Source organism: Bombina bombina, chromosome 12 (assembly GCF_027579735.1).
Source record: "Bombina bombina isolate aBomBom1 chromosome 12, aBomBom1.pri, whole genome shotgun sequence".
Classification (NCBI taxonomy): Eukaryota; Metazoa; Chordata; class Amphibia; order Anura; family Bombinatoridae; genus Bombina; species Bombina bombina.
Genome location: NC_069510.1, coordinates 76,428,294 through 76,452,869, shown reverse-complemented (window position 1 = coordinate 76,452,869; position 24,576 = coordinate 76,428,294). Strand labels below are relative to the sequence as shown.

General features: G+C 41.3%; 1 protein-coding gene across 1 annotated transcript in view; it reads right to left on the bottom strand.

Moving 5' to 3' along the window:
* LOC128642779 (multidrug and toxin extrusion protein 1-like) overlaps positions 1-24,576 on the bottom strand; it is a 585,931-nt gene that overhangs the window by 249,984 nt on the left and 311,371 nt on the right. Inside the window, exons 10-11 of the mRNA XM_053695580.1 lie at positions 13,788-13,901; positions 11,497-11,564 (exon numbers count right to left, since the gene is read on the bottom strand). Of these exons, the coding sequence (XP_053551555.1) occupies positions 11,497-11,564; positions 13,788-13,901 (182 nt within the window). The remainder of the gene's footprint in view (positions 1-11,496; positions 11,565-13,787; positions 13,902-24,576) is intronic.

Below are 24,576 nucleotides of genomic sequence, written 5' to 3'. Positions count from 1 at the left end.
TGCTTTTAGTCTGTGAGCTGCCCTAAGAGATGCTCTATTCATAATTGTTGATAATTCTACTCTTTTTGCTTGTAGTTCTTGGAACACTGTCTCTGATTGACCCTGTTGATGTAGCTTTGTGAGTGTGTTTATTTGAGCTTGTAAGGAGTCTATCTGCGATCTATTAGTCTTTGTGAAGGCCGCATTTTCTTTGATAAGTAATCCTCTAATAAAAGGTTTATGTGCTGCCCAGGTGCTGATCGGATTAGAAGTGGAGCCAGTGTTTAGTATCCAGTATTCTGACATAGCTTGTAGGATAGAGTTATGTGTACCTGGATGTTGAAGAACGTAAGGGTCATAATTCCAGGAGCGTGCTGTGCTAATCTGAAATGTGTCTTTAATATTCACTTGGACTATGGAATGGTCCGACCAGGCACAGGCATGAGATATCAAGTCGGGAAGCCAAATCTGACTTAGGAAAACATAGTCTAATTTTGAGTATTTTTTATGAGCAGGAGAATAATAGGTATAGTCTAACGTTTTCCCATAAAGAGTGTCCCAGGGGTCTAGGATATTATGAGATAGAAAGATCTCCCTTATTTTTTTAATCATAGAGTTGTGCCTTAGTTGTTTCTGGGTCAGTTTGGTCTGGGTTGTAGTCTGAAATTTATATAGCTCTATATTAAAATCACCACCCAACAGGATCCTGTCTTGTGTCCACTGTGTGAGCAGATAGGAAATATGTGCAAAAAAGAAATCTGTGTTTCATTGGGTGCATAGATATTACATAGGGTAATTTGTTTATCCCTCTGCCTCCCCCTTACTATTAAAAATCTCCCTGCTGGATCTCTGATCGTTTCTTCTACAACTAAACCTAGGGATTGGTGTATCAAGATCGACACCCCCCTTTTCTTTTGGTCTGTCGTTGAGTGATAGTGTTGGGTAAAATTTCTTGACCAGTATTTCGGAATTACTTCTTTGGTGAAGTGTGTCTCTTGTAGGAATATTATATTAGCTTTAATTTTCAGGTATTGTGTCAGCGCCGTCCGTCTCTTAATGTCTGTATTGAGGCCTCTAACATTATGTGATATTAAACGGATGTCAGTAGTCATTACTTACAGTTTGAAAGTTGGGGCTCCCGCCCCCGGACCCGCTGCCACTAACTCCTCTGTTGCCCTCCTTAGATATTGCAGATAAGCATCCCTGCGACTGTAGATTTCACTTGAGCAGAAGAAATGACATAATGGAACAAAAACAGACATAAGAACAGTCAAGTTACATAGTATTTTCAGCAGAATATTTGTGGTACATTGAGTGAAAACATAAAAAACATTAAAAAACAGGTATCTCCCACACTTGGAAACTACATGTAGGAGAAAAACAAAAAAATAAAAAAAACCTTCAATCCCTTCCTTCCCTTCTTCTCTGTATTGTCCACTTTTTCAGTGTTTGCGTTCTCTCACTGCTAAAAAAAAAAAAAATTTAACGTTGGGCATAGAAAGAGTTCAAAGTGTACCTTATTTCCTCCATGAACAGATTAATTCTCAAGTCCTCTGTAACAATAGATGACCGTTAAAACTTACAGTTCTCAAATTTCACAGCTTTTACCTCCAAGATCCTCACAGGCAAATGATCACCAAGTTGTGTGTGAAACAGGGAGTTCACGTCTTGGTTTTCTTCTTTGCAACTTGTGTCCATCTTTGTTTTCGTGGTTGATTAGAGCGAGATAGTTGCTGAGCTGAGTCTTCTGCTGGCTTCAGTTGCGGTAGTTCTGGCGTCTCCAAAGCTAGTTGCTTGCAGATTGCTGGTATTTCAGCTGGTTCCCTTAGATTCAGAGATCTACCGTTATGTAGGATGTATAGATTAAAGGGGAATCCCCACCTGTATCTGATTTGGTGTTTCCTCAACAACGTGGTAAGTGGCCTAAGCTCGCTTCTACTTTGTAGCGTTTTGACACATAGGTCTTGGTAAAATTGGATTACTGATCCTTGGAATTTAAATGTAGGATTCTTCCTCGCCGCTGCAAGGATTTCCTCTTTTTCTTGAAATCTGAAGAATTTGATTACCACATCTCTGGGGGGTGCATCTTCTTTTGGTTTCGGGCGCAGCGCTCTGTGTGCTCTTTCTAGTTGGAATTTCTCGTCATTTACCTCTCCTGAGATCGCTTGAAAGAGTTGATGTAGGTAAATGTTCAATTCGTCTGTAGCTACCGATTCCGGTATCCCCTTTAATCTTAAGTTACATATACGGCTTCTGTTTTCGAGGTCCTCTAGTTTATCATGTATCTCAGCAATTTCCTGCCGTTGTGCCGTGAGTTGATGGTCGACATTCGTTAGCTCTTCTGATACTGAAGTTTCAGCCTCTTCCAGAGCCGCCACTCTAGTGCCCAATTCCGTCACATCTTGCTTTATTTCTGTCAGACTGTTAGTCACTGTGCTTTGGAATGCATCAAATTTTTCCCAGAGTTTATTAAAGTTCTTATCAATATCTTTTTTAGAGACCAATGACCTGAGGTCAGCTTTAGTGACCGGAATAGAGTCCTCCTCAGCGAACTGTGAGTCTGTTTCTGAGTCTATATCTTCTTCTCCTATGTTGCTAGTTGTTTCTATCACCTTTTCTCGTGCAGGTTTAAAGAATAAATTAGCTGTTGGTGGTTTAATTCCTTGTGAAGATTTAGTTTGTTTTCTCGCCGCCATGTTAGTTGCTTAATGTTCACCTCTGGAGGAAGATAACAGTAGTTTCAAATTAGAAGTATTGGCATAAAACTATCTGTTGTGCCTTTTGATCACATACTACGCCAGTAATAACAGCAGTTTATCTTACACCCCCTGAAAGGTTCAGCTTTGTTTGTATATGGTAAACAAGCAGTTATATTTTACTTTCTTTAAAGTTTGAGTTCCTTGTAGATGCCAAGTTGCATATATCTGTATCTATTTCAACAACTTTTACTGTAGATTATATGTGTAGATCTTAGGTAGGTTTCATAGTTTGTACTAGGTTTTTAGGGAGTTAGGTAAGATGAAGCATGGTTGTGTTTCTAATGTATTAGCATATTGATTTATGGAAAACTTGGCAAACCAACATCCTGAGTGTGTAGTTTCAAAGACAGCATGGTTTTCATACCTCCATGACAACTATCTGCATTGTGGTAGATCAGTTAGTTTCTTTTTTTTTTTTTTGTAACTAATAGTTATCAGTCAATTTTAAGCTTCCTGTAGTTGCTTTTTATTTCTTTGGCTGTCAGCCGTTTTTTCCCCCCTCCTCACCCCTTAATGCCAGTCATCTTTTTTTTTTTTTTTTATTAGCAAAAAAAAAAAAGAGGAAGAGGGAGAAAGTTGTGTGAGCGCTATCTATCTGACCTCTCAATCTTTATACATTTTGTCGCCTTCCGGAGGTTATATTGCTCTGCTGCTGATAAGTATAACAGTTCATGTTTAATCGGCACTTTGCCGTTTGCTTGTACTCTCCCTGTAGCGTAGTTGGTCAGCGTGAAAGTGAGTGCGAGTGTAGGAGCCGCCTAACCTCTCTGTTGTCTCCTTGTATTATTTATGTAACATCTGGTGGTATGTGTCTTACTTGTGTGATCGGGTCCAGTTTGCGGTTCCGTTAATTTGCCTCCAGCCTAGTCGGCTCAATGTCCAGAACGCTGCATCTCCTTTCAGCTTGTAGTTATCAGGCCTCGTGGCCAAGATGGCGGGCGGCTCTGTCTGCTCCTCTCTGCACCCGCTACTTGCCGGGTCCCACCACCACTAGTTTGGTTTCAAAGTTGCTCCGGTATTGTTCACAGCACTTTCCTTGTCATCCTACCACTTTTTTAGGTAGCTGTTTGCCCATTATCTCTAGGTATTAGAGCAGTGTTCAGCGGAGCTTAAGGACTAAACCTCCATTCACATTGAGCACCAGGCTCCGCCCCTTAAGTGTCCCTTTAAAGGGACAATGCAGTAAAAAATATACTATTGTGCTTCAGTGTACAATTTTGAAAAAACCTTTTAATTTACTGCTACAAAATTGACCTTCTGATCTCCATTGTTGAAATGTGGCCCCTGTATTGGGAAACTTTAGAGTGCAGATACTTCAGCCACTCTATGGTAAAACTCTATGGTAATTAAAAAAAAGAAGAAAAAGTGTGGAACAGCGCTTCAACAGCACAAATAATCAATCAGAGGAACGTCTAAACTTTGGATTGTTATATTCTGTTAATCCTGTGAAACACACAAGGGTACTTTTCCTCTCCACAAACCCGACAGCTTGTTACCTGCTCGCCAGGGTTCCCACTCTCTGCGGATGAAGAGGAGATAAAAAACGAACAATGCCTGTTCCTTGCTTTTGGATGGTTGTTTTCTTATTCAATCTACTTTCAAGTTGGCACCGTCTCTGTTGTTTTCTCTGTGCAGAGATTTTAAATTCAAAGTGTTAGTGAGCCAATTATTTATTAGCCAATGAATTTAAAATCTCTGCGCAGAGAAAATACGTTGGATCTAGGTGAGCTCATTTGGTACAGCCGTCTTTGGTGAACTGTCATTGGCTATTCTGCCACATGTGACACAGAGGCATACGAGCAGGTTAAACTAAGCCGAGATTAGAAACAGGCTGTTGGCCGAGGATTAATATGTGATACAGAACCGTCCAAACAACGTGTACACGTTCAATGTGGGACAACAGAGACGGTGCCGACTTGAAAGTAGATTGAATAAGAAAACAACCATCCAAAAGTAAGAAACATGCATTGTTCGTTTTTTGTCTCCTCTTCATCCGCAGAGAGTGGGAACGCTGGCGAGCAGGTAACAAGCTGTCGGGTTTGTGGAGAGGTAAAGTACCCTTGTGTGTTTCACAGGATTAACAGAATATAACAATCCAAAGATTAGAAGTTTATTCAAGTGGCTCCTCATGAAACTTTTTTATCATTTGCTCTAATAGGGACTTCTTTGTTTGTACATCCTGGCTTACCACATAAAGATTTATTGCTTATAAGACTTATGAAGAGAGATTTTATGTATTGTGACAATTCATTTTTTATGTGACTATAAGAACAGATATATCCTTAGATATAAAATAGTTTTTAAATAGTGACCAGTCACTTTAATAGTAAGTTTTAGCTGAACAGCAGTGCAGGTTTTTATGTAATTGTTAATTTTATTATGTGGCAATAAATTTTGATTTTTTGTATATCATTTATGTTAATTAGAACTATATTTACTTTATAAATATCATCTAAGTAAACTAGAACTTCATCCTTCCTCTGATTGATTATTTGTGCTGTTGAAGCGCTGGTCCACACTTTTTCTTCTTTTTTAAATGCCATTTATTTACAGCCAGCAGGGAGTGCTGTACATTAGGAATAGGTTAAATTATCATTGGGGTCGCGCTTTGGCATATCCCTCTGTGTGCTGTGCAAAACTCTATGGTAAACTAAGCAATTGAAGATGGCAGTTGTACAATATCTTAAAGGCCCTGATTAAAGGTGCAGTAAACCTAGAAAATAATGTTATATAATTCTGCACATTGTACAGAATTATATAACATTATCTTAGCCAAACTTTAAGCAAAATAATATTTCTGGTGAAATCTGATTAAAAAAGAGGGTTTTTCAGACCGCCGCTCTTGCTCTACTGAGCGGGTCTGGATTTCCCCCTGAGCGCATCTGACATCCGCTATCAGACAGAGCAGGGGCGAGCTACATTGAGTGTAATGGCGCGATCGGGCCGGGCTGTGACTAGACAGCTGCCCAGATGCGCTCAGGGGAAAACCGGACCCGCTCAAACGTGCCAGTCCTCCCCTGAGTAGTAAGTGAAGAAATAGATGTGGGTGATCCCTAATGCCATACAGCTCTGCCTACTGGAGCTAAAGCACATGCACAGCTGTAGGCACATAGTGCACAAGACACATCATGTTCTTAAAGGGACACTCAAGTTGAAATAAACTTTTATGATTTAGATAGAGCAGCAGTTTTAAGACACTTTCTAATTTACTTCCATTATCAAATTTTACACAGTCTTTTTATATTCACACTTTCTGTGCATGTGCACAAGCTCACAGGGTATAAGTATATTAGTCCGTGATTGGCTGATATCTGTCACATGATACAGGCGGTTGCATTAAGTGGTCCTTTAAGCCTATCTTAGTATGCTCTCATGGAACATGACCAAGTTTCAACCAAGAGAAAGAGGTACATTTATAACAGAAATTAAGTAAAATTGTGTTTAGAAATTGTATGCTCTATCTGAATCGTGAAAGTTTAAGTCTGACTTCCATGTCCTTTTAAAGAGACATTGTTCACAATTTAATTTTACATCACAAATTAAGCATTTCCAAATGTACATTTTTTTCAGTAACAAAAAAAAAAATATAGCTTAATCTTTGCGTGTCAGACTTCTGGGGGTCGATCCGATATAAAGCGTCGCCCGCAAAAGCCGGCGACGCCAATATTTACGCTGATTTGGTATCCTATATACGGCGTAACTTAGAAGTTACGCGCGTATATTTCTGCCGTCGCCCATAGTTTTTTGGGCCATAGGCAGGTATACCAAACCAGCGCAGTTTGGTATCCAATATGCAGCGTAAGGACTTACGTGGCGAAAATGGAGAAAACTTACTCCATTTTCACCTCGCCACAAAAAGCAGCCGTAAGATGCCTTACGCTGACTATTGGAGCCCCGTAACTCCCTAAACTAACTAGAAAATAAACCTAACACCTAACGCATGCGCAATGTCTATCTCCCTGTCAACCGCGATCTTCTAAAATAAACCTAACACCTAACGCATGCGCAATGTCTATCTACCTGTCAACCACGATCCCCCCCCCCCCCGAAATCCCTAATAAAGTTATTAACCCCTAAACCGCCGCTCCCGGACCCCGCCGCCATCTACATAAACTAACCCCCTACTGTGAGCCCCTAAAACCGCCGCCATCTACCTTATCTATCCCCTAATCTGACCCCTTACACCGCCGCCACCTATATAAAAATTATTAACCCCTAATCTAATCCCCCTATACCGCCGCCAGCTATATTAATATTATTAACCCCTAATGTAAGCCCCTTACACCGCCGCCATCTCTATTAAAATGATTAACCCCTAATTTAATCTACCTACCCCGCCGCCAGCTATATTATCTATATTAACCCTAAGTATATTATAGTTAATATAGGTATTACATTATATATATTAACTATATTAACCCTAATTATATTAGGGTTAATATAGTTAATATAGTTACTATAGTATTTATATTAACTATATTAACTCTATCTAACCCTAACTAAATTTATATTAAATTAATCTAATTCATTTATAAACTAAAATATTCCTATTTAAATCTAAATACTTACCTATAAAATAAACCCTAAGATAGCTACAATATAATTAATAATTACATTTTAGCTATGTTAGGGTTAATATTTATTTTACAGGTAAATTGTTAATTATTTTAACTAGGTATAATAGATATTAAATAGTTATTAACTATTTAATATCTACCTAGTTAAAATAATTACCCAATTACCTGTAAAATAAATCCTAACCTAAGTTATAAATACACCTACACTATCAATAAATTTAATAAACTACAAACATCTATCTAAAAATACAATTAAATTAACTAAACTAAATTACAAAAAAAAACAAACACTAAATTACAAAAAATAAAAAAAAGATTACAAGATTTTTAAGCTAATTACACCTATTCTAAGCCCCTAATAAAATAATAAACCCCCAAAATAAAAAAATTCCCTGCCCTATTCTAAATTAAACAAATTTCAAAGCTCTTTACCTTACCAGCCCTTAAAAGGGCCTTTTGTGGGGCATGCCCCAAAGAATTCAGCTCTTTTGCATACAACAAATACAATCCCCCCCCCCATTACAACCCACCACCCACATACCCCTATTCTAAAACCACCCAAACCCCCCTTAAAAAAGCCTAACACTACCCCCCTGAAGATCTCCCTACCTTGTCTTCACCACACCGGGCCGAACTCCTGATCCGATCCGGGCGATGTCTTCCTCCAAGCGGCAAAGAAGAATTCTTCCTCCGGCGATGTCTTCCTCCAAGCGGCAAAGAAGAATTCTTCCTCCGGCGACGTCTTCCTCCAAGCGGCAGCAAAGTCTTCATTCTTCCGGCGGCATCTTCAATCTTCTTTCTTCGCTCCGCCGCCGCGGAGCATCCATCCCGGCCGACTGCTGTACTACGAATGAGGTACCTTTAAATGACGTCATCCAAGATGGCGTCCGCCGAATTCCGATTGGCTGATAGGATTCTATCAGCCAATCGGAATTAAGTTAGAAAAATCTGATTGGCTGATTGAATCAGCCAATCAGATTCAAGTTCAATCCGATTGGCTGATCCAATCAGCCAATCAGATTGAGCTCGCATTCTATTGGCTGTTCCGATCAGCCAATAGAATGCAAGCTCAATCTGATTGGCTGTTCGGATCAGCCAATCGGATTGAACTTGAATCTGATTGGCTGATTCAATCAGCCAATCAGATTTTTCTAACTTAATTCCGATTGGCTGATAGAATCCTATCAGCCAATCGGAATTCGGCGGACGCCATCTTGGATGACGTCATTTAAAGGTACCTCATTCGTAGTACAGCAGTCGGCCGGGATGGATGCTCCGCGGCGGCGGAGCGAAGAAAGAAGATTGAAGATGCCGCCGGAAGAATGAAGACTTTGCTGCCGCTTGGAGGAAGACGTCGCCGGAGGAAGAATTCTTCTTTGCCGCTTGGAGGAAGACATCGCCGGAGGAAGAATTCTTCTTTGCCGCTTGGAGGAAGACATCGCCCGGATCGAATCAGGAGTTCGGCCCGGTGTGGTGAAGACAAGGTAGGGAGATCTTCAGGGGGGTAGTGTTAGGCTTTTTTAAGGGGGGTTTGGGTGGTTTTAGAATAGGGGTATGTGGGTGGTGGGTTGTAATGGGGGGGGGGGGGATTGTATTTGTTGTATGCAAAAGAGCTGAATTCTTTGGGGCATGCCCCACAAAAGGCCCTTTTAAGGGCTGGTAAGGTAAAGAGCTTTGAAATTTGTTTAATTTAGAATAGGGCAGGGAATTTTTTTATTTTGGGGGTTTATTATTTTATTAGGGGGCTTAGAATAGGTGTAATTAGCTTAAAAATCTTGTAATCTTTTTTTTATTTTTTTGTAATTTAGTGTTTGTTTTTTTTGTAATTTAGTTTAGTTAATTTAATTGTATTTTTAGATAGATGTTTGTAGTTTATTAAATTTATTGATAGTGTAGGTGTATTTATAACTTAGGTTAGGATTTATTTTACAGGTAATTGGTTAATTATTTTAACTAGGTAGATATTAAATAGTTAATAACTATTTAATATCTATTATACCTAGTTAAAATAATTAACAATTTACCTGTAAAATAAATATTAACCCTAACATAGCTACAATGTAATTATTAATTATATTGTAGCTATCTTAGGGTTTATTTTATAGGTAAGTATTTAGATTTAAATAGGAATATTTTAGTTTATAAATGAATTAGATTAATTTAATATAAATTTAGTTAGGGTTAGATAGAGTTAATATAGTTAATATAAATACTATAGTAACTATATTAACCCTAATATAATTAGGGTTAATATAGTTAATATATATAATGTAATAACTATATTAACTATAATATACTTAGGGTTAATATAGATAATATAGCTGGCGGCGGGGTAGGTAGATTAAATAAGGGGTTAATCATTTTAATAGAGATGGCGGCGGTGTAAGGGGCTTACATTAGGGGTTAATAATTTTAATATAGATGGCGGCGGTGTTAGGGGCTCACTTTAGGGGGTTATAGATATAATATAGCTGGCGGCGGGGTACGGGAGCGGCGGTTTAGGGGTTAATAACTTTATTAGGTTGCGGCGGGGTACGGGAGCGGCGGTTTAGGGGTTAATAGCTTTTTTATTGTTAGGCTAGTGAGGGGGGATAGCGGATAGAGGGTTAGACAGTGCGGGCTATGTTAGGGAGGCGTGTTAGACAGTGCGGGCTATGTTAGGGAGGCGTGTTAGACAGTGCGGGCTATGTTAGGGAGGCGTGTTAGACAGTGCGGGTGTTTTAGACTTTAGTCAGGTTTTATAGGCGCCGGCAGTTTCTAACGTGCCGCAAGTCACTGGCGACGCCAGAAATTTGTACTTACGCAGATTTCTGGACATCGCTGGTTTGTCAGACTTACGGCACGTTAGCATCTGACGGCGACCTATATGGGATAGCTCGAGTTGTGAGCTGAAACTGCGGGCGACGCCAGTTCCCTCGCTTGCGCCGCAAACTGCGATCTATATCGGATAGCGCCCCTGGAGGCTTGTCCATGTTCACTAATACAGCTGCAGGGGTTGTCCCAATCAGCCAATGAGAATAAACACTGTAGTTTGCCGTATGCATTCCATGTTAGTTTCAATGTATGTGAAACAATTTATATTTAATCTTTTTTTGCATCACATACACAAACATGTAATAGAATATTTAATGATTGCTTTGCAATATGCATGATAGCATTTTCTGTGACTATGACATCATTTTAAAAAGACACTTAAAGGGACACAAAACCCAACATTTTTTTTTCATGATTCAGATAGAAGATAGATTTTTAAACAACTTTCTAATTTACTTCTATTATCTAATCTGTTTCATTCTCTTGGTATCATTTGTTGAAGGAGCAGCAATGCACTAATGGTTTCTAACTGAACACATGGGTGAGCCAATCACAATTGATAAATATATGCAGCCACCAATCAATCTGCTGCTCCTGAGCCTGCCTAGATAAACCTTTCAACAAAGGATAACAAGAGATGGAAGCAAACTATATAATAGAAGTAAACTGGAAAGTTGTTTAAAATTATATTCTCTATATGAATCATGACAGGACATTTTTGGTTTCATGTCCCTTTAAGTCAAAATTAAATGTTCATGATTCAGAGAGAGCATGTAATTTTAAGCAACTTTCCGATTTACTTTTAATTACTGATTGGAGAGTGCATATATATGCCTCTTGTCACTCCCTCACCATATCTGCTCAGTTAGCTCCCAGTACTGCATTGTTGCTCCTTCTCCAAAGGATACCAAGAGAATGAAGCAAATTTGATAGTAGAAGCTATTGTCAACTATATGTTGAAAAAAAAAAAGCAGCCAATCAACTACATCAGTGCTGATGTCACACTTTGCATTTCTGTGATCGCAAGAGATTTTACTGGAATATCGCGAGATTAAATAGTACAATTCCTTAAACTGTGGAGGGAAATAACATGACTGTGCTGCACATGTCAGATGCAAGCTCCCTTGTAAGTCCTGGGACTAGCATACTGATTGGCTCTTTTTTTTTTGTTACAAATGATTAATCCATAAGTAATTTTAAATTGTATGCTCTATCTGATTCATGAAAGTATAATTTTGTGTTTCATGTCCTTTTTAAAAGGTTATCATAGTAGATTAGAATCCTTATTAAGTTCTAACCACAAGAAAATGTGTCACTATTGATACATCCCACCCAAAATTCTAGAAAATGTCAAGTAATCTACTTACCATGAACACAATATTGGATGTCTGATATATAATTGCTTGAGCACCAAGTTCCACCATGCCAAGCGCTCCTGGGCGAAATGCAGAGATTATGATTATTTTACAATAAAACATACTTGGATTAGGTTTAGGTTATAAGAATATAAAACACATCCACAACCATTAAAGAACAAATACCCTGGATATTATAAATTAGTGGGTAGTGTTTGATACAATTAATATACCAGCCAAAGCTCTGAAAAGGTGAACAGACACAGAAAAGAATCTAAGCGCAGTACACTCATTGGGTTAAAACAACATTTTCCAAAATATAAAAAACCGCATTTAAAAATGAAACCTCTATTGAAGCAGAGGTGAACTTAAAAAACATGAAAGCACATCACACAGATACCGGTCAGCGAAGTGTCTCTGCTGTTCCCAGTTGGAATACTGATCCATTTGAGTCCTCACTTGGCTATCTCCCAAGAGACTCACACTCTAGATCAGGGGTGGACAAAGTTGTTTAAAATTTAGGAGCCAGTAAGAATATTTAGGGGCCGGTCATACCTTTAGGAGCTAGGCAGTGGTATTTGTATATAGAAATATGGAGAATAACCCAAAAAAGTTAGGAGCCAGGGATGACATTCTAGGAGCCAGTGGCTACCCCGCTCCTGTGCTTGTCGAGCCCTACGCTAGATTATAAAGGCAATCTATGGGCCTGTAACTTGTGAATCTCTTGGGAGACAGCCAGCGTTGTTTATCTATTTATTCACTTATTCGAATTGTACATATAATTTTAACCAAGTTTGTCTTGGGATACTGGGAGAGTGACTTTGAACTATTCAGCTTTTTGTAAACAGCATATGACACTACGGTCCTTGTTCACATTTCTGATACGGATCAGCTGGGGACTCGAGTGGATCAGTAATCCAACTGGGAACAGCAGAGACACTTCCCTGTGTGATGGGCTTTCAGGTTTTATAAGTTCACCTCTGCTTCAATAGAGGTGTCTTTGTGAGTGTGTTTTTTTACGTTTTTTAAATGTTGTTTAAACCCACCGAGTTTACTGCACTTAGATCCTTTTCTGTGGTGCTCCTGTCTATTCCCCTTTTCAGAGCTTTGGATTGTTTCTACCTTCTCCAATAGAGGATTACATGGAGCAGAGTCTATGATGAGATTGTTAGACTGTAACAGGAGCATATATCAAACTCTCTGAAGTTTTAAGCTGTTTGGTTCTCAAAGGGGACAGCGCTTCTATCCGAACATATTGGATGGGGATTTTAGTTTGGAATTAATATACCTTGTCTAATTTAGTCAGGGAAGTCAAGGTACATGAAACACATCTGTCCCAAACTGGTATTGGGGGGGGAGGTGGATAAGGAGCTGCTAAACAAAGTAGGTTTTTCTAACAAAATAGCAGTGACAAGCCTTGACTACTCAAGCAATAAATCCTGATTGACCTCTCCAAATGCGGCAAGTGTTGGGGGAAGTTTAGCCAGTGGAAAGCTAGTAAACATTGCAATAATGTATTATGAAAGTTTTCACATGTGGCTGGTATGTTAATTTATTGCAAGACTACAGAAAAATGTTTTAATTACAAGGTGTTTTATCCTTCTTTAACAGAGTCACAAACCAGGGAGGGTGGATTTGTGGTATTGGTGGAACTGGGTGTGGTATGGTTGAATTCACAGTCTTCAAAGCATCCTTACAATAATATGTGTTTGTATTCTATGACTTGAGTTAAAAACTACATAAAAAAACAGGGTGTAAAGTAAAACAGGATTACCGAGCTGCCAACCATCCAGCATATTGCAGGACAGTCGCAGGTTGGTAGCTATGCCCGATTGCCTTTCCTGCTGCTTCCTGCCAGTACAAATATCCCTGTTTCCAGAATCAATCCAATGGCTGCCCTGATTCTACCCAGACTCCGCCCAGAGTCTGTGCAACCCCACCCACAACACACTGACCCATTCATAACACACTCCCATCTCTTAAGAATGTTTTCTTCTTATATGGTATATCTCCTTGCTATATATGTATTTATATATTGGTCAAGAGACAAAAAAAATTTTTTTTTCTGTTTTTGATTAATATTTGCAATTCTTTTTCTCCTTTTCCTTTCTTTGTTCTTGCTGTAAAACATTTTCAATAAAAACTATTTAACTAAAAAAAAAACACACTCCTATCTGTCTCTCCTATCATAGCTCTGCCAAAAAAACACCCACAGGCCACCAATCACAAGTCCCCCTCACCTCCCAATCCCTGGAAGCCTCTGGGGAATGTTGGGATGCGTAATAATTTGTCATTTTATTAACCTGCCAGGAAGATTCCGATTTCAAATGCCCACCACTCGATACACAACATGAACATGCTGGGAATAGCCAAACGTATAAATGGTCCCCAGTCCTCAAAGCACCCTCGGGACCAACCTGTGTGCAAGAAACAGATGTGCGTCAGTAACAGTGAGGCTGTTTGTAATATAAGATTAATTATATTGCACCATGAACAATTTAAATGATAGAATATATTAGACATGAGCATTTGTTTTTCAGTAAAGGGACGTTCATTTATCTTTTTCGGATAAATGTTAAAGATAATTCATTTTTCCATATTTATTGCATATGTCTGATATCAATAAATAAACATTAACAAAAAGAAACTAATCAAATGCAAGCGAGAAAAAAAAGTAGTTTCTGTGGTTAAAACCATAACTCTAAAGGTGGGAACAGCTCTTCTGCAGGCGGAAAAAGCTTCATATTGTTCACTATTCAATAGCAATTTAGATGTCAGCTCATTAATTCCTATAACAACCAATACATTTTCAATCTTCCCTTTTGTCCTTGTCCAGCCCTGACCCCTTTTGAAAAATAAATATAAATATTTCTCTTGTTAAGTGTATTCAGTCCACGGGTCATTCATTACTTATGGGATATATTCCCTTCCCAACAGGAAGTTGCAAGAGGATCACCCAAGCAGAGCTGCTATATAGCTCCTCCCGTCACATGCCATATCCAGTCATTCTCTTGCAACTCAACTAGATAGGACGTTGTGAGAGGTCTGTGGTGTTTTTTATACTTAGTTTATTTCTTCAATCAAAAGTTTGTTATTTTAAATGGCACCGGAGCGTGCTGTTTGTTCTCAGGCAGTATTTGGAAGAAGAATCTGCCTGCGTTTTCTATGATCTTAGCAGAAGTAACTAAGATCCACTGGCTGTTCTCGCATATTCTGAGCAGTGGGGTAACTTTCAGAAAGGGAATAGCGTGTGGGGAATCCTGCAAACAAGGTATGTGCAGTAAATTAATTTTCTAAGGAATGGAATTGACTAAGAAAATACTGCTGATACCGATGTAATGTAAGTACAGCCTTAAATGCAGTAGCGACTGGTATCAGGCTCAGGGCCGGCGTTTAGTAATAGGCAGGTTAGGCAGTCGCCTTAGGGTGCACCAGCAGGGGGGCGCTAAGAGCGGTGCCGACAGTCAGCTGCCTAAAAATGTATTTTTTATTTTTTTTTAATTCCTGAGCAGCTGAGCCTGATCTGCATCTGAGATCGGATGGGAGACCTGCAGAGTGCTGACGGACCGCTGCTGCCTAGCCTGCATGTGTGCCTCCTCACTGAGTCTGACTGTCATATTTGCCGCCTCCCGTCCCATTCCTTTACCGCTCCCACACAGTGTGCTGGCCCGGCCACCCGGCATAGGAGATAGCCTTATACAGTCTTGACTCTCACTGCTTACCCTCCTCTAGGTTATACCTATTATTAGTTCTTTGCAAGTTGTTTTTTTATTACGTTCCATGCACCATTTTGTTAACCCACTTTTGAACTTTTTCTAGCTTTAAATTCTTCTGGAGATACATTCTCGAGAGATGTAAACAATATTCAACATTAGTCCTAATTAACGGTATAAGAACTTTTTCTGCTGCAAATACTTTTCTCCAACATAGGTGTGTCCGGTCCACGGCGTCATCCTTACTTGTGGGATATTCTCTTCCCCAACAGGAAATGGCAAAGAGCCCAGCAAAGCTGGTCACATGATCCCTCCTAGGCTCCGCCTACCCCAGTCATTCTCTTTGCCGTTGTACAGGCAACATCTCCACGGAGATGGCTTAGAGTTTTTTAGTGTTTAACTGTAGTTTTTATTATTCAATCAAGAGTTTGTTATTTTAAAATAGTGCTGGTATGTACTATTTACTCAGAAACAGAAAAGAGATGAAGATTTCTGTTTGTATGAGGAAAATGATTTTAGCACCGTAACTAAAATCCATGGCTGTTCCACACAGGACTGTTGAGAGCAATTAACTTCAGTTGGGGGAACAGTGTGCAGTCTCTTACTGCTTGAGGTATGACACATTCTAACAAGACGATGTAATGCTGGAAGCTGTCATTTTCCCTATGGGATCCGGTAAGCCATGTTTATTAAGATAGTAAATAAGGGCTTCACAAGGGCTTATTAAGACTGTAGACTTTTTCTGGGCTAAATCGATTGGCATGCAGCTGCATGTGTGTGGAGCTCTGATACATAGAAAAGTCTTTCTGAAGGCATCATTTGGTATCGTATTCCCCTTTGGGCTTGGTTGGGTCTCAGCAAAGCAGATTCCAGGGACTGTAAAGGGGTTAAATATAAAAACGGCTCCGGTTCCGTTATTTTAAGGGTTAAAGCTTCCAAATTTGGTGTGCAATACTTTTAAGGCTTTAAGACACTGTGGTGAAATTTTGGTGAATTTTGAACAATTCCTTCATACTTTTTCGCAATTGCAGTAATAAAGTGTGTTTAGTTTAAAATTTAAAGTGACAGTAACGGTTTTATTTTAAAACGTTTTTTGTGCTTTGTTATCAAGTTTATGCCTGTTTAACATGTCTGAACTACCAGATAGATTGTGTTCTGACTGTGGGGAAACCAAGGTTCCTTCTCATTTAACTATATGTATTTTATGTCATAAAAAAATTTAGTAAAAATGATGCCCAAGATGATTCCTCAAGTGAGGGGAGTAAGCATGGTACTGCATCATCCCCTCCTTCGTCTACACCAGTCTTGCCCATACAGGAGGCCCCTAGTACATCTAGTGCGCCAATACTCCTTACTATGCAACATTTAACGGCTGTAATGGATAATTCTATCAAAAACATTTTAGCCAATATGCCCACTTATCAGCGAAAGCGCGACTGCTCTGTTTTAGAAAATTCTGTAGAGCATGAGAACGCTGATGATATGGTTTCTGAAGGGCCCCTACACCAGTCTGAGGGGGCCAGGGAGGTTTTGTCTGAGGGAGAAATTTCAGATTCAGGAAACATTTCTCAACAAGCTGAACCTGATGTGATTACTTTTAAATTTAAGTTGGAACATCTCCGCGCTCTGCTTAAGGAGGTGTTATCCAATTTGGATGATTGTGATTATCTGGTCATTCCAGAACCACTATGTAAAATGGAAAAGTTCTTAGAGGCCCCGGGGCCCCCCGAAGCTTTTCCTATATCCAAGCGGGTGGCGTACATTGTTAGTAAAGAATGGGACAGGCCCGGTATACCTTTAGTACCTCCCCCCATATTTATAAAATTGTTTTCCTATAGTCGACCCCAGAAAGGACTGATGGCAGACAGTCCCCAAGGTCGAGGGGGCGGTTTCTACTCTACACAAGCGCGCCACTATACCCATAGAAGATAGTTGTGCTTTCCAAGATCCTATGGATAAAAAATTAGAAGGTCTGCTAAAGATGTTTGTTCAGCAAGGTTCCCTTCTACAACCAATTGCATGCATTGTCCCTGTCACTGCAGCCGCGTGTTTCTAGTTTGATGAGCTAGGAAAGGCGATTATTAGTAATTCTTCTTCTTATGAGGAGATTATGGACAGAATTCGTGCTCTTAAATTGGCTAATTCTTTCACCCTAGACGCCACCTTGCAATTGGCTAGGTTAGCGGCGAAAAAATTCTGGGTTTGCTATTGTGGCGCAGAGCGCTTTGGTTAAAATCTTGGGCAGCGGATGCGTCTTCCAAGAACAAATTGCTTGACATTCCTTTCAAGGGGAAAACACTCTTTGGCCCTGACTTGAAAGAGATTATCTCTGATATCACTGGGGGCAAGGGCCACGCCCTTCCTCAGGATAGGTCTTTTCAAGACCAAAAATAAACCTAAGTTTCGTCCCTTTCGCAGAAACGGATCAGCCCCAAGGGCTACGTCCTCTAAGCAGGAAGGTAATACTTCTCAAGCCAATCCAGCCTGGAGACCTATGCAAGGCTGGAACAAAGGAAAGCAGGCCAGGAAACCTGCCACTGCTCCCAAGACAGCATGAAATGCGGGCCCCCCATCCGGGACCGGATCTGGTGGGGGGCAGACTCTCTCTCTTCGCTCAGGCTGGGGCAAGAGATGTTCTGGATCCTTGGGCGCTAGAAATAGTCTCCCAAGGTTATTCTCTGGAGTTCAAGGGGCTTCCTCCAAGGGGGAGGTTCCACAGGTCTCAGTTGTCTTCAGACCACATAAGAAGACAGGCATTCTTACATTGGGTAGAAGACCTGCTAAAAATGGGAGTGATTCATCCTGTTCCATTAGGAGAACAAGGGATGGGGTTCTACTCCAATCTGTTCATAGTTCCCAAAAAAGAGGGAACGTTCAGACCAATCTTAGATCTCAAGATCTTGAACAAGTTTCTCAAGGTTCCATCGTTCAAGATGGAAACCATTCGAACACTTCTTCCTTCCATCCAGGAAGGTCAATTCATGACCAAGGTGGATTTCAAGGATGCGTATCTACATATTCCTATCCACAAGGAACATCATCGGTTCCTAAGGTTTGCATTCCTGGACAAGCATTTCCAGTTCGTGGCGTTTTCTTTCGGATTAGCCACTGCTCCTAGGATTTTCTCATAGGTACTGGGGTCCCTTCTGGCGGTGCTAAGACCAAGGGGCATTGCTGTAGTACCTTACTTGGACGACATTCTGATTCGAGCGTCGTCCCTTCCTCAAGTAAAGGCTCACACGGACATTGTCCTGGCCTTTCTCAGATCTCACGGATGGAAAGTGAACGTGGAAAAGAGTTCTCTATCTCCGTCAACGAGGGTTCCCTTCTTGGGAACTATAATAGACTCCTTAGAAATGAGGATTTTTCTGACAGAAGCCAGAAAAACAAAACTCCTAGACTCTTGTCGGATACTTCATTCCGTTCCTCTTCCTTCCATAGCGCAGTGCATGGAAGTGATAGGTTTGATGGTAGCGGCAATGGACATAGTTCCTTTTGTGCGCATTCATCTAAGACCATTACAACTGTTCATGCTCAGTCAGTGGAATGGGGACTATTCAGACTTGTCTCCGAAGATACAAGTAAATCAGAGGACCAGAGACTCATTCCGTTGGTGGCTGTCCCTGGACAACCTGTCACAAGGGATGACCTTCCGCAGACCAGAGTGGGTCATTGTCACGACCGACGCCAGTCTGATGGGCTGGGGCGCGGTCTGGGGATCCCTGAAAGCTCAGGGTCTTTGGTCTCGGGTAGAATCTCTTCTACCGATAAATATTCTGGAACTGAGAGCGATATTCAATGCTCTCAAAGCTTGGCCTCAGCTAGCGAGGGCCAAGTTCATACATCAACCATCAGGGGGGAACAAGGAGTTCCCTAGCGATGGAAGAAGTGACCAAAATCATTCTATGGGCGGAGTCTCACTCCTGCCACCTGTCTGCTATCCACATCCCAGGAGTGGAAAATTGGGAAGCGGATTTTCTGAGTCGTCAGACATTGCATCCGGGGGAGTGGGAACTCCATCCGGAAATCTTTGCCCAAGTCACTCAACCGTGGGGCATTCCAGACATGGATCTGATGGCCTCTCGTCAGAACTTCAGAGTTCCTTACTACGGGTACAGATCCAGGGATCCCAAGGCGGCTCTAGTGGATGCACTAGTAGCACCTTGGACCTTCAAACTAGCTTATGTGTTCCCGCCGTTTCCTCTCATCCCCAGGCTGGTAGCCAGGATCAATCAGGAGAGGGCGTCGGTGATTTTGATAGCTCCTGCGTGGCCACGCAGGACTTGGTATGCAGATCTGGTGACTATGTCATCGGCTCCACCATGGAAGCTACCTTTGAGACGAGACCTTCTTGTTCTAGGTCCGTTCGACCCACTCCAGCTGACTGCTTGGAGATTGAACGCTTGATCTTATCAAAGCGAGGGTTCTCAGATTCTGTTATTAATACTCTTGTTCAGGCCTGAAAGCCTGTAACCAGAAAAATTACCACATAATTTGGTATATCTGTTGGTGTGAATCTGCAGGATTCCCTTGGGACAAGGTTAAGATTCCTAAGAGTCTATCCTTCCTTCGAGAAGGATTGGAAAAAGGATTATCTGTAAGTTCCTTGACGGGACAGATTTCTGCCTTGTCTGTGTTACTTCACAAAAAGCTGGCAGCTGTGCCAGATGTTCTAGCCTTTGTTCAGGCTCTGGTTAGAATCAAGCCTGTTTACAAAATTTTGACTCCTCCTTGGAGTCTCAACCTAGTTCTTTCAGTTCTTCAGGGGGTTCCGTTTGAACCCTTACATTCCGTTGATATTAAGTTATTATCTTGGAAAGTTTTGTTTTTGGTTGCAATTTCTTCTGCTAGAAGAGTTTCAGAATTATCTGCTCTGCAGTGTTCTTCTCCTTATCTGGTGTTCCATGCAGATAAGGTGGTTTTGCGTACTAAACCTGGTTTCTTCTGTTATGTGTGATCAGTCCACGGGTCATCATTACTTCTGGGATATAACTCCTCCCCAACAGGAAATGCAAGAGGATTCACCCAGCAGAGCTGCATATAGCTCCTCCCCTCTACGTCAGTCCCAGTCATTCTCTTGCACCCAATGACTAGATAGGATGTGTGAGAGGACTATGGTGATTATACTTAGTTTTTATGACTTCAATCAAAAGTTTGTTATTTTACAATAGCACCGGAGCGTGTTATTACTTCTCTGGCAGAGTTTGAGGAAGAATCTACCAGAGTTTTTTACTATGATTTTAACCGGAGTAGTTAAGATCATATTGCTGTTCTCGGCCATCTGAGGGAGGTAAAAGCTTCAGATCAGGGGACAGCGGGCAGATGAATCTGCATTGAGGTATGTAGCAGTTTTTATTTTTCTGAATGGAATTGATGAGAAAATCCTGCCATACCGTTATAATGACATGTATGTATACACTTCAGTATTCTGGGGATGGTATTTCACCGGAACTACTCTGTTAAAAGTCACTAATCCTTTTAATAGGTATTTATCATGTTAAACGTTTTTGCTGGAATGTAGAATCGTTTACTTTTCTGAGGTACTGAGTGAATAAATATTTGGGCATTATTTTCCACTTGGCAGTTGTTTGGTTTTAATTGTGACAGTTTCGTTTCTCTTCACTGCTGTGTGTGAGGGGGAGGGGCCGTTTTTGGCGCTCTTTGCTACGCATCAAAAAATTCCAGTCAGTTACTCTTATATTTCCTGCATGATCCGGTTCATCTCGGACAGATCTCAGGGGTCTTCAAACTTCTTTGGAGGGAGGTAGATTCTCTCAGCAGAGCTGTGAGAATTTTATATTGACTGTGAATAAAAAACGTTGCTCTGTAATTTTTATGTCAAATTTAATTATTGTTATTTTTCTAATGGGAACAAACCTTTGCTAAAAGTTGTGTTGTTTTAAAGTTTGATGCTATAACTGTTTTTCAGTTCATTATTTCAACTGTCATTTAATCGTTTAGTACCTTCTTTGAGGCACAGTACGTTTTTGCTAAAAAAGATTATAACCAAGTTGCAAGTTTATTGCTAGTGTGTTAAACATGTCTGACTCAGAGGAAGATATCTGTGTCATTTGTTCCAATGCCAAGGTGGAGCCCAATAGAAATTTATGTACTAACTGTATTGATGCTACTTTAAATAAAAGTCAATCTGTACAATTTGAACAAATTTCACCAAACAGCGAGGGGAGAGTTATGCCGACTAACTCGCCTCACGCGGCAGTACCTGCATCTCCCGCCCGGGAGGTGCGTGATATTATGGCGCCTAGTACATCTGGGCGGCCATTACAGATAACATTACAAGATATGGCTACTGTTATGACTGAAGTTTTGTCTAAATTACCAGAACTAAGAGGCAAGCGTGATCACTCTGGGGTGAGAACAGAGTGCGCTGACAATACTAGGGCCATGTCTGATACTGCGTCACAGCTTGCAGAGCATGAGGACGGAGAGCTTCATTCTGTAGGTGACGGTTCTGATCCAAACAGATTGGATTCAGATATTTCAAATTTTAAATTTAAATTGGAGAACCTCCGTGTATTACTAGGGGAGGTCTTAGCAGCTCTCAATGATTGTAACACCGTTGCAATACCAGAGAAACTGTGTAGGTTGGATAAATACTTTGCGGTACCGGCGAGTACTGACGTTTTTCCTATACCTAAGAGACTAACTGAAATTGTTACTAAGGAGTGGGATAGACCCGGTGTGCCGTTCTCACCCCCTCCAATATTTAGAAAGATGTTTCCAATAGACACCACCACTCGGGACTTATGGCAAACGGTCCCTAAGGTGGAGGGAGCAGTTTCTACTTTAGCTAAGCGTACCACTATCCCGGTGGAGGATAGCTGTGCTTTTTCAGATCCAATGGATAAAAAATTAGAGGGTTACCTTAAGAAAATGTTTGTTCAACAAGGTTTTATATTGCAACCCCTTGCATGTATCGCGCCGATTACGGCTGCGGCAGCATTTTGGATTGAGTCTCTGGAAGAGAACCTTAGTTCATCTACGCTAGACGACATTACGGACAGGCTTAGAGTCCTTAAACTAGCTAATTCATTCATTTCGGAGGCCGTAGTACATTTAACCAAACTTACGGCTAAGAACTCAGGATTCGCCATACAGGCACGTAGGGCGCTGTGGCTAAAATCCTGGTCAGCTGATGTTACTTCTAAGTCCAAATTACTTAATATACCTTTCAAGGGGCAGTCTTTATTTGGGCCCGGTTTGAAAGAAATTATCGCTGACATTACAGGAGGTAAGGGCCACGCCCTACCTCAAGACAAAGCCAAAGCTAAGGCTAGTCAGTCTAATTTTCGTCCCTTTCGGAATTTCAAAACAGGAGCAGCATCAACCTCCACTGCACCAAAACAGGAGGGAGCTGTTGCTCGTTACAGGCAAGGCTGGAAGCCTAACCAGTCCTGGAACAAGAGCAAGCAGGCCAGGAAACCTGCTGCTGCCCCAAAGACAGCATGAACCGAGAGCCCCCGATCCGGGACCGGATCTAGTGGGGGGCAGACTTTCTCTCTTCGCCCAGGCCTGGGCAAGAGATGTTCAGGATCCCTGGGCGCTAGAGATCATATCTCAGGGATACCTTCTAGACTTCAAATTATCTCCCCCAAGAGGGAGATTTCATCTGTCAAGGTTGTCAACAAACCAGATAAAGAAAGAAGCGTTTCTACGCTGTGTACAAGATCTGTTATTAATGGGAGTGATCCATCCGGTTCCGCGGTCGGAACAAGGACAAGGGTTCTACTCAAACCTGTTTGTGGTTCCCAAAAAAGAGGGAACTTTCAGGCCAATCTTAGATTTAAAGATTCTAAACAAATTCCTAAGAGTTCCATCGTTCAAAATGGAAACTATTCGGACAATCTTACCCATGATCCAAAAGGGTCAGTACATGACCACAGTGGATTTAAAAGATGCTTACCTTCACATACCGATTCACAAAGATCATCACCGGTATCTAAGGTTTGCCTTCTTAGACAGGCACTACCAGTTTGTAGCTCTTCCATTCGGATTGGCTACGGCTCCAAGAATCTTCACAAAGGTTCTGGGTGCCCTTCTGGCGGTACTAAGACCGCGAGGGATTTCGGTAGCTCCGTACCTAGACGACATTCTAATACAAGCTTCAAGCTTTCAAACTGCCAAGTCTCATACAGAGTTAGTTCTGGCATTTCTAAGGTCGCATGGATGGAAAGTGAACGAAAAGAAGAGTTCTCTTTTTCCTCTCACAAGAGTTCCATTCTTGGGGACTCTTATAGATTCTGTAGAAATGAAGATTTACCTGACAGAAGACAGGTTAACAAAGCTTCAAAATGCATGCCGTGTCCTTCATTCCATTCAACACCCGTCAGTAGCTCAATGCATGGAGGTGATCGGCTTAATGGTAGCGGCAATGGACATAGTACCTTTTGCACGCCTACACCTCAGACCGCTGCAATTGTGCATGCTAAGTCAGTGGAATGGGGATTACTCAGATTTGTCCCCTACTCTGAATCTGAATCAAGAGACCAGAAATTCTCTTCTATGGTGGCTTTATCGGCCACACCTGTCCAGGGGGATGCCATTCAGCAGGCCAGACTGGACAATTGTAACAACAGACGCCAGCCTACTAGGTTGGGGCGCTGTCTGGAATTCTCTGAAGGCTCAGGGACTATGGAATCAGGAGGAGAGTCTCCTTCCAATAAACATCCTGGAATTGAGAGCAGTTCTCAATGCCCTTCTGGCTTGGCCCCAATTAACAACTCGGGGGTTCATCAGGTTTCAGTCGGACAACATCACGACTGTAGCTTACATCAACCATCAGGGAGGGACAAGAAGCTCCCTAGCAATGATGGAAGTATCAAAGATAATTCGCTGGGCAGAGTCTCACTCTTGCCACCTGTCAGCAATCCACATCCCGGGAGTGGAAAACTGGGAGGCGGATTTCTTGAGTCGCCAGACTTTTCATCCGGGGGAGTGGGAACTTCATCCGGAGGTCTTTGCCCAAATACTTCGACGTTGGGGCAAACCAGAGATAGATCTCATGGCGTCTCGCCAGAACGCCAAACTTCCTCTCTACGGGTCCAGATCCAGGGATCCGGGAGCGGTTCTGATAGATGCTTTGACAGCACCTTGGAACTTCGGGATGGCTTATGTGTTTCCACCCTTCCCGCTGCTTCCTCGATTGATTGCCAAAATCAAACAGGAGAGAGCATCAGTGATTCTAATAGCGCCTGCATGGCCACGCAGGACTTGGTATGCAGATCTAGTGGACATGTCATCCTGTCCGCCTTGGTCTCTACCTCTAAGACAGGACCTTCTGATACAGGGTCCATTCAAACATCAAAATCTAACTTCTCTGAAGCTGACTGCTTGGAAATTGAACGCTTGATTTTATCAA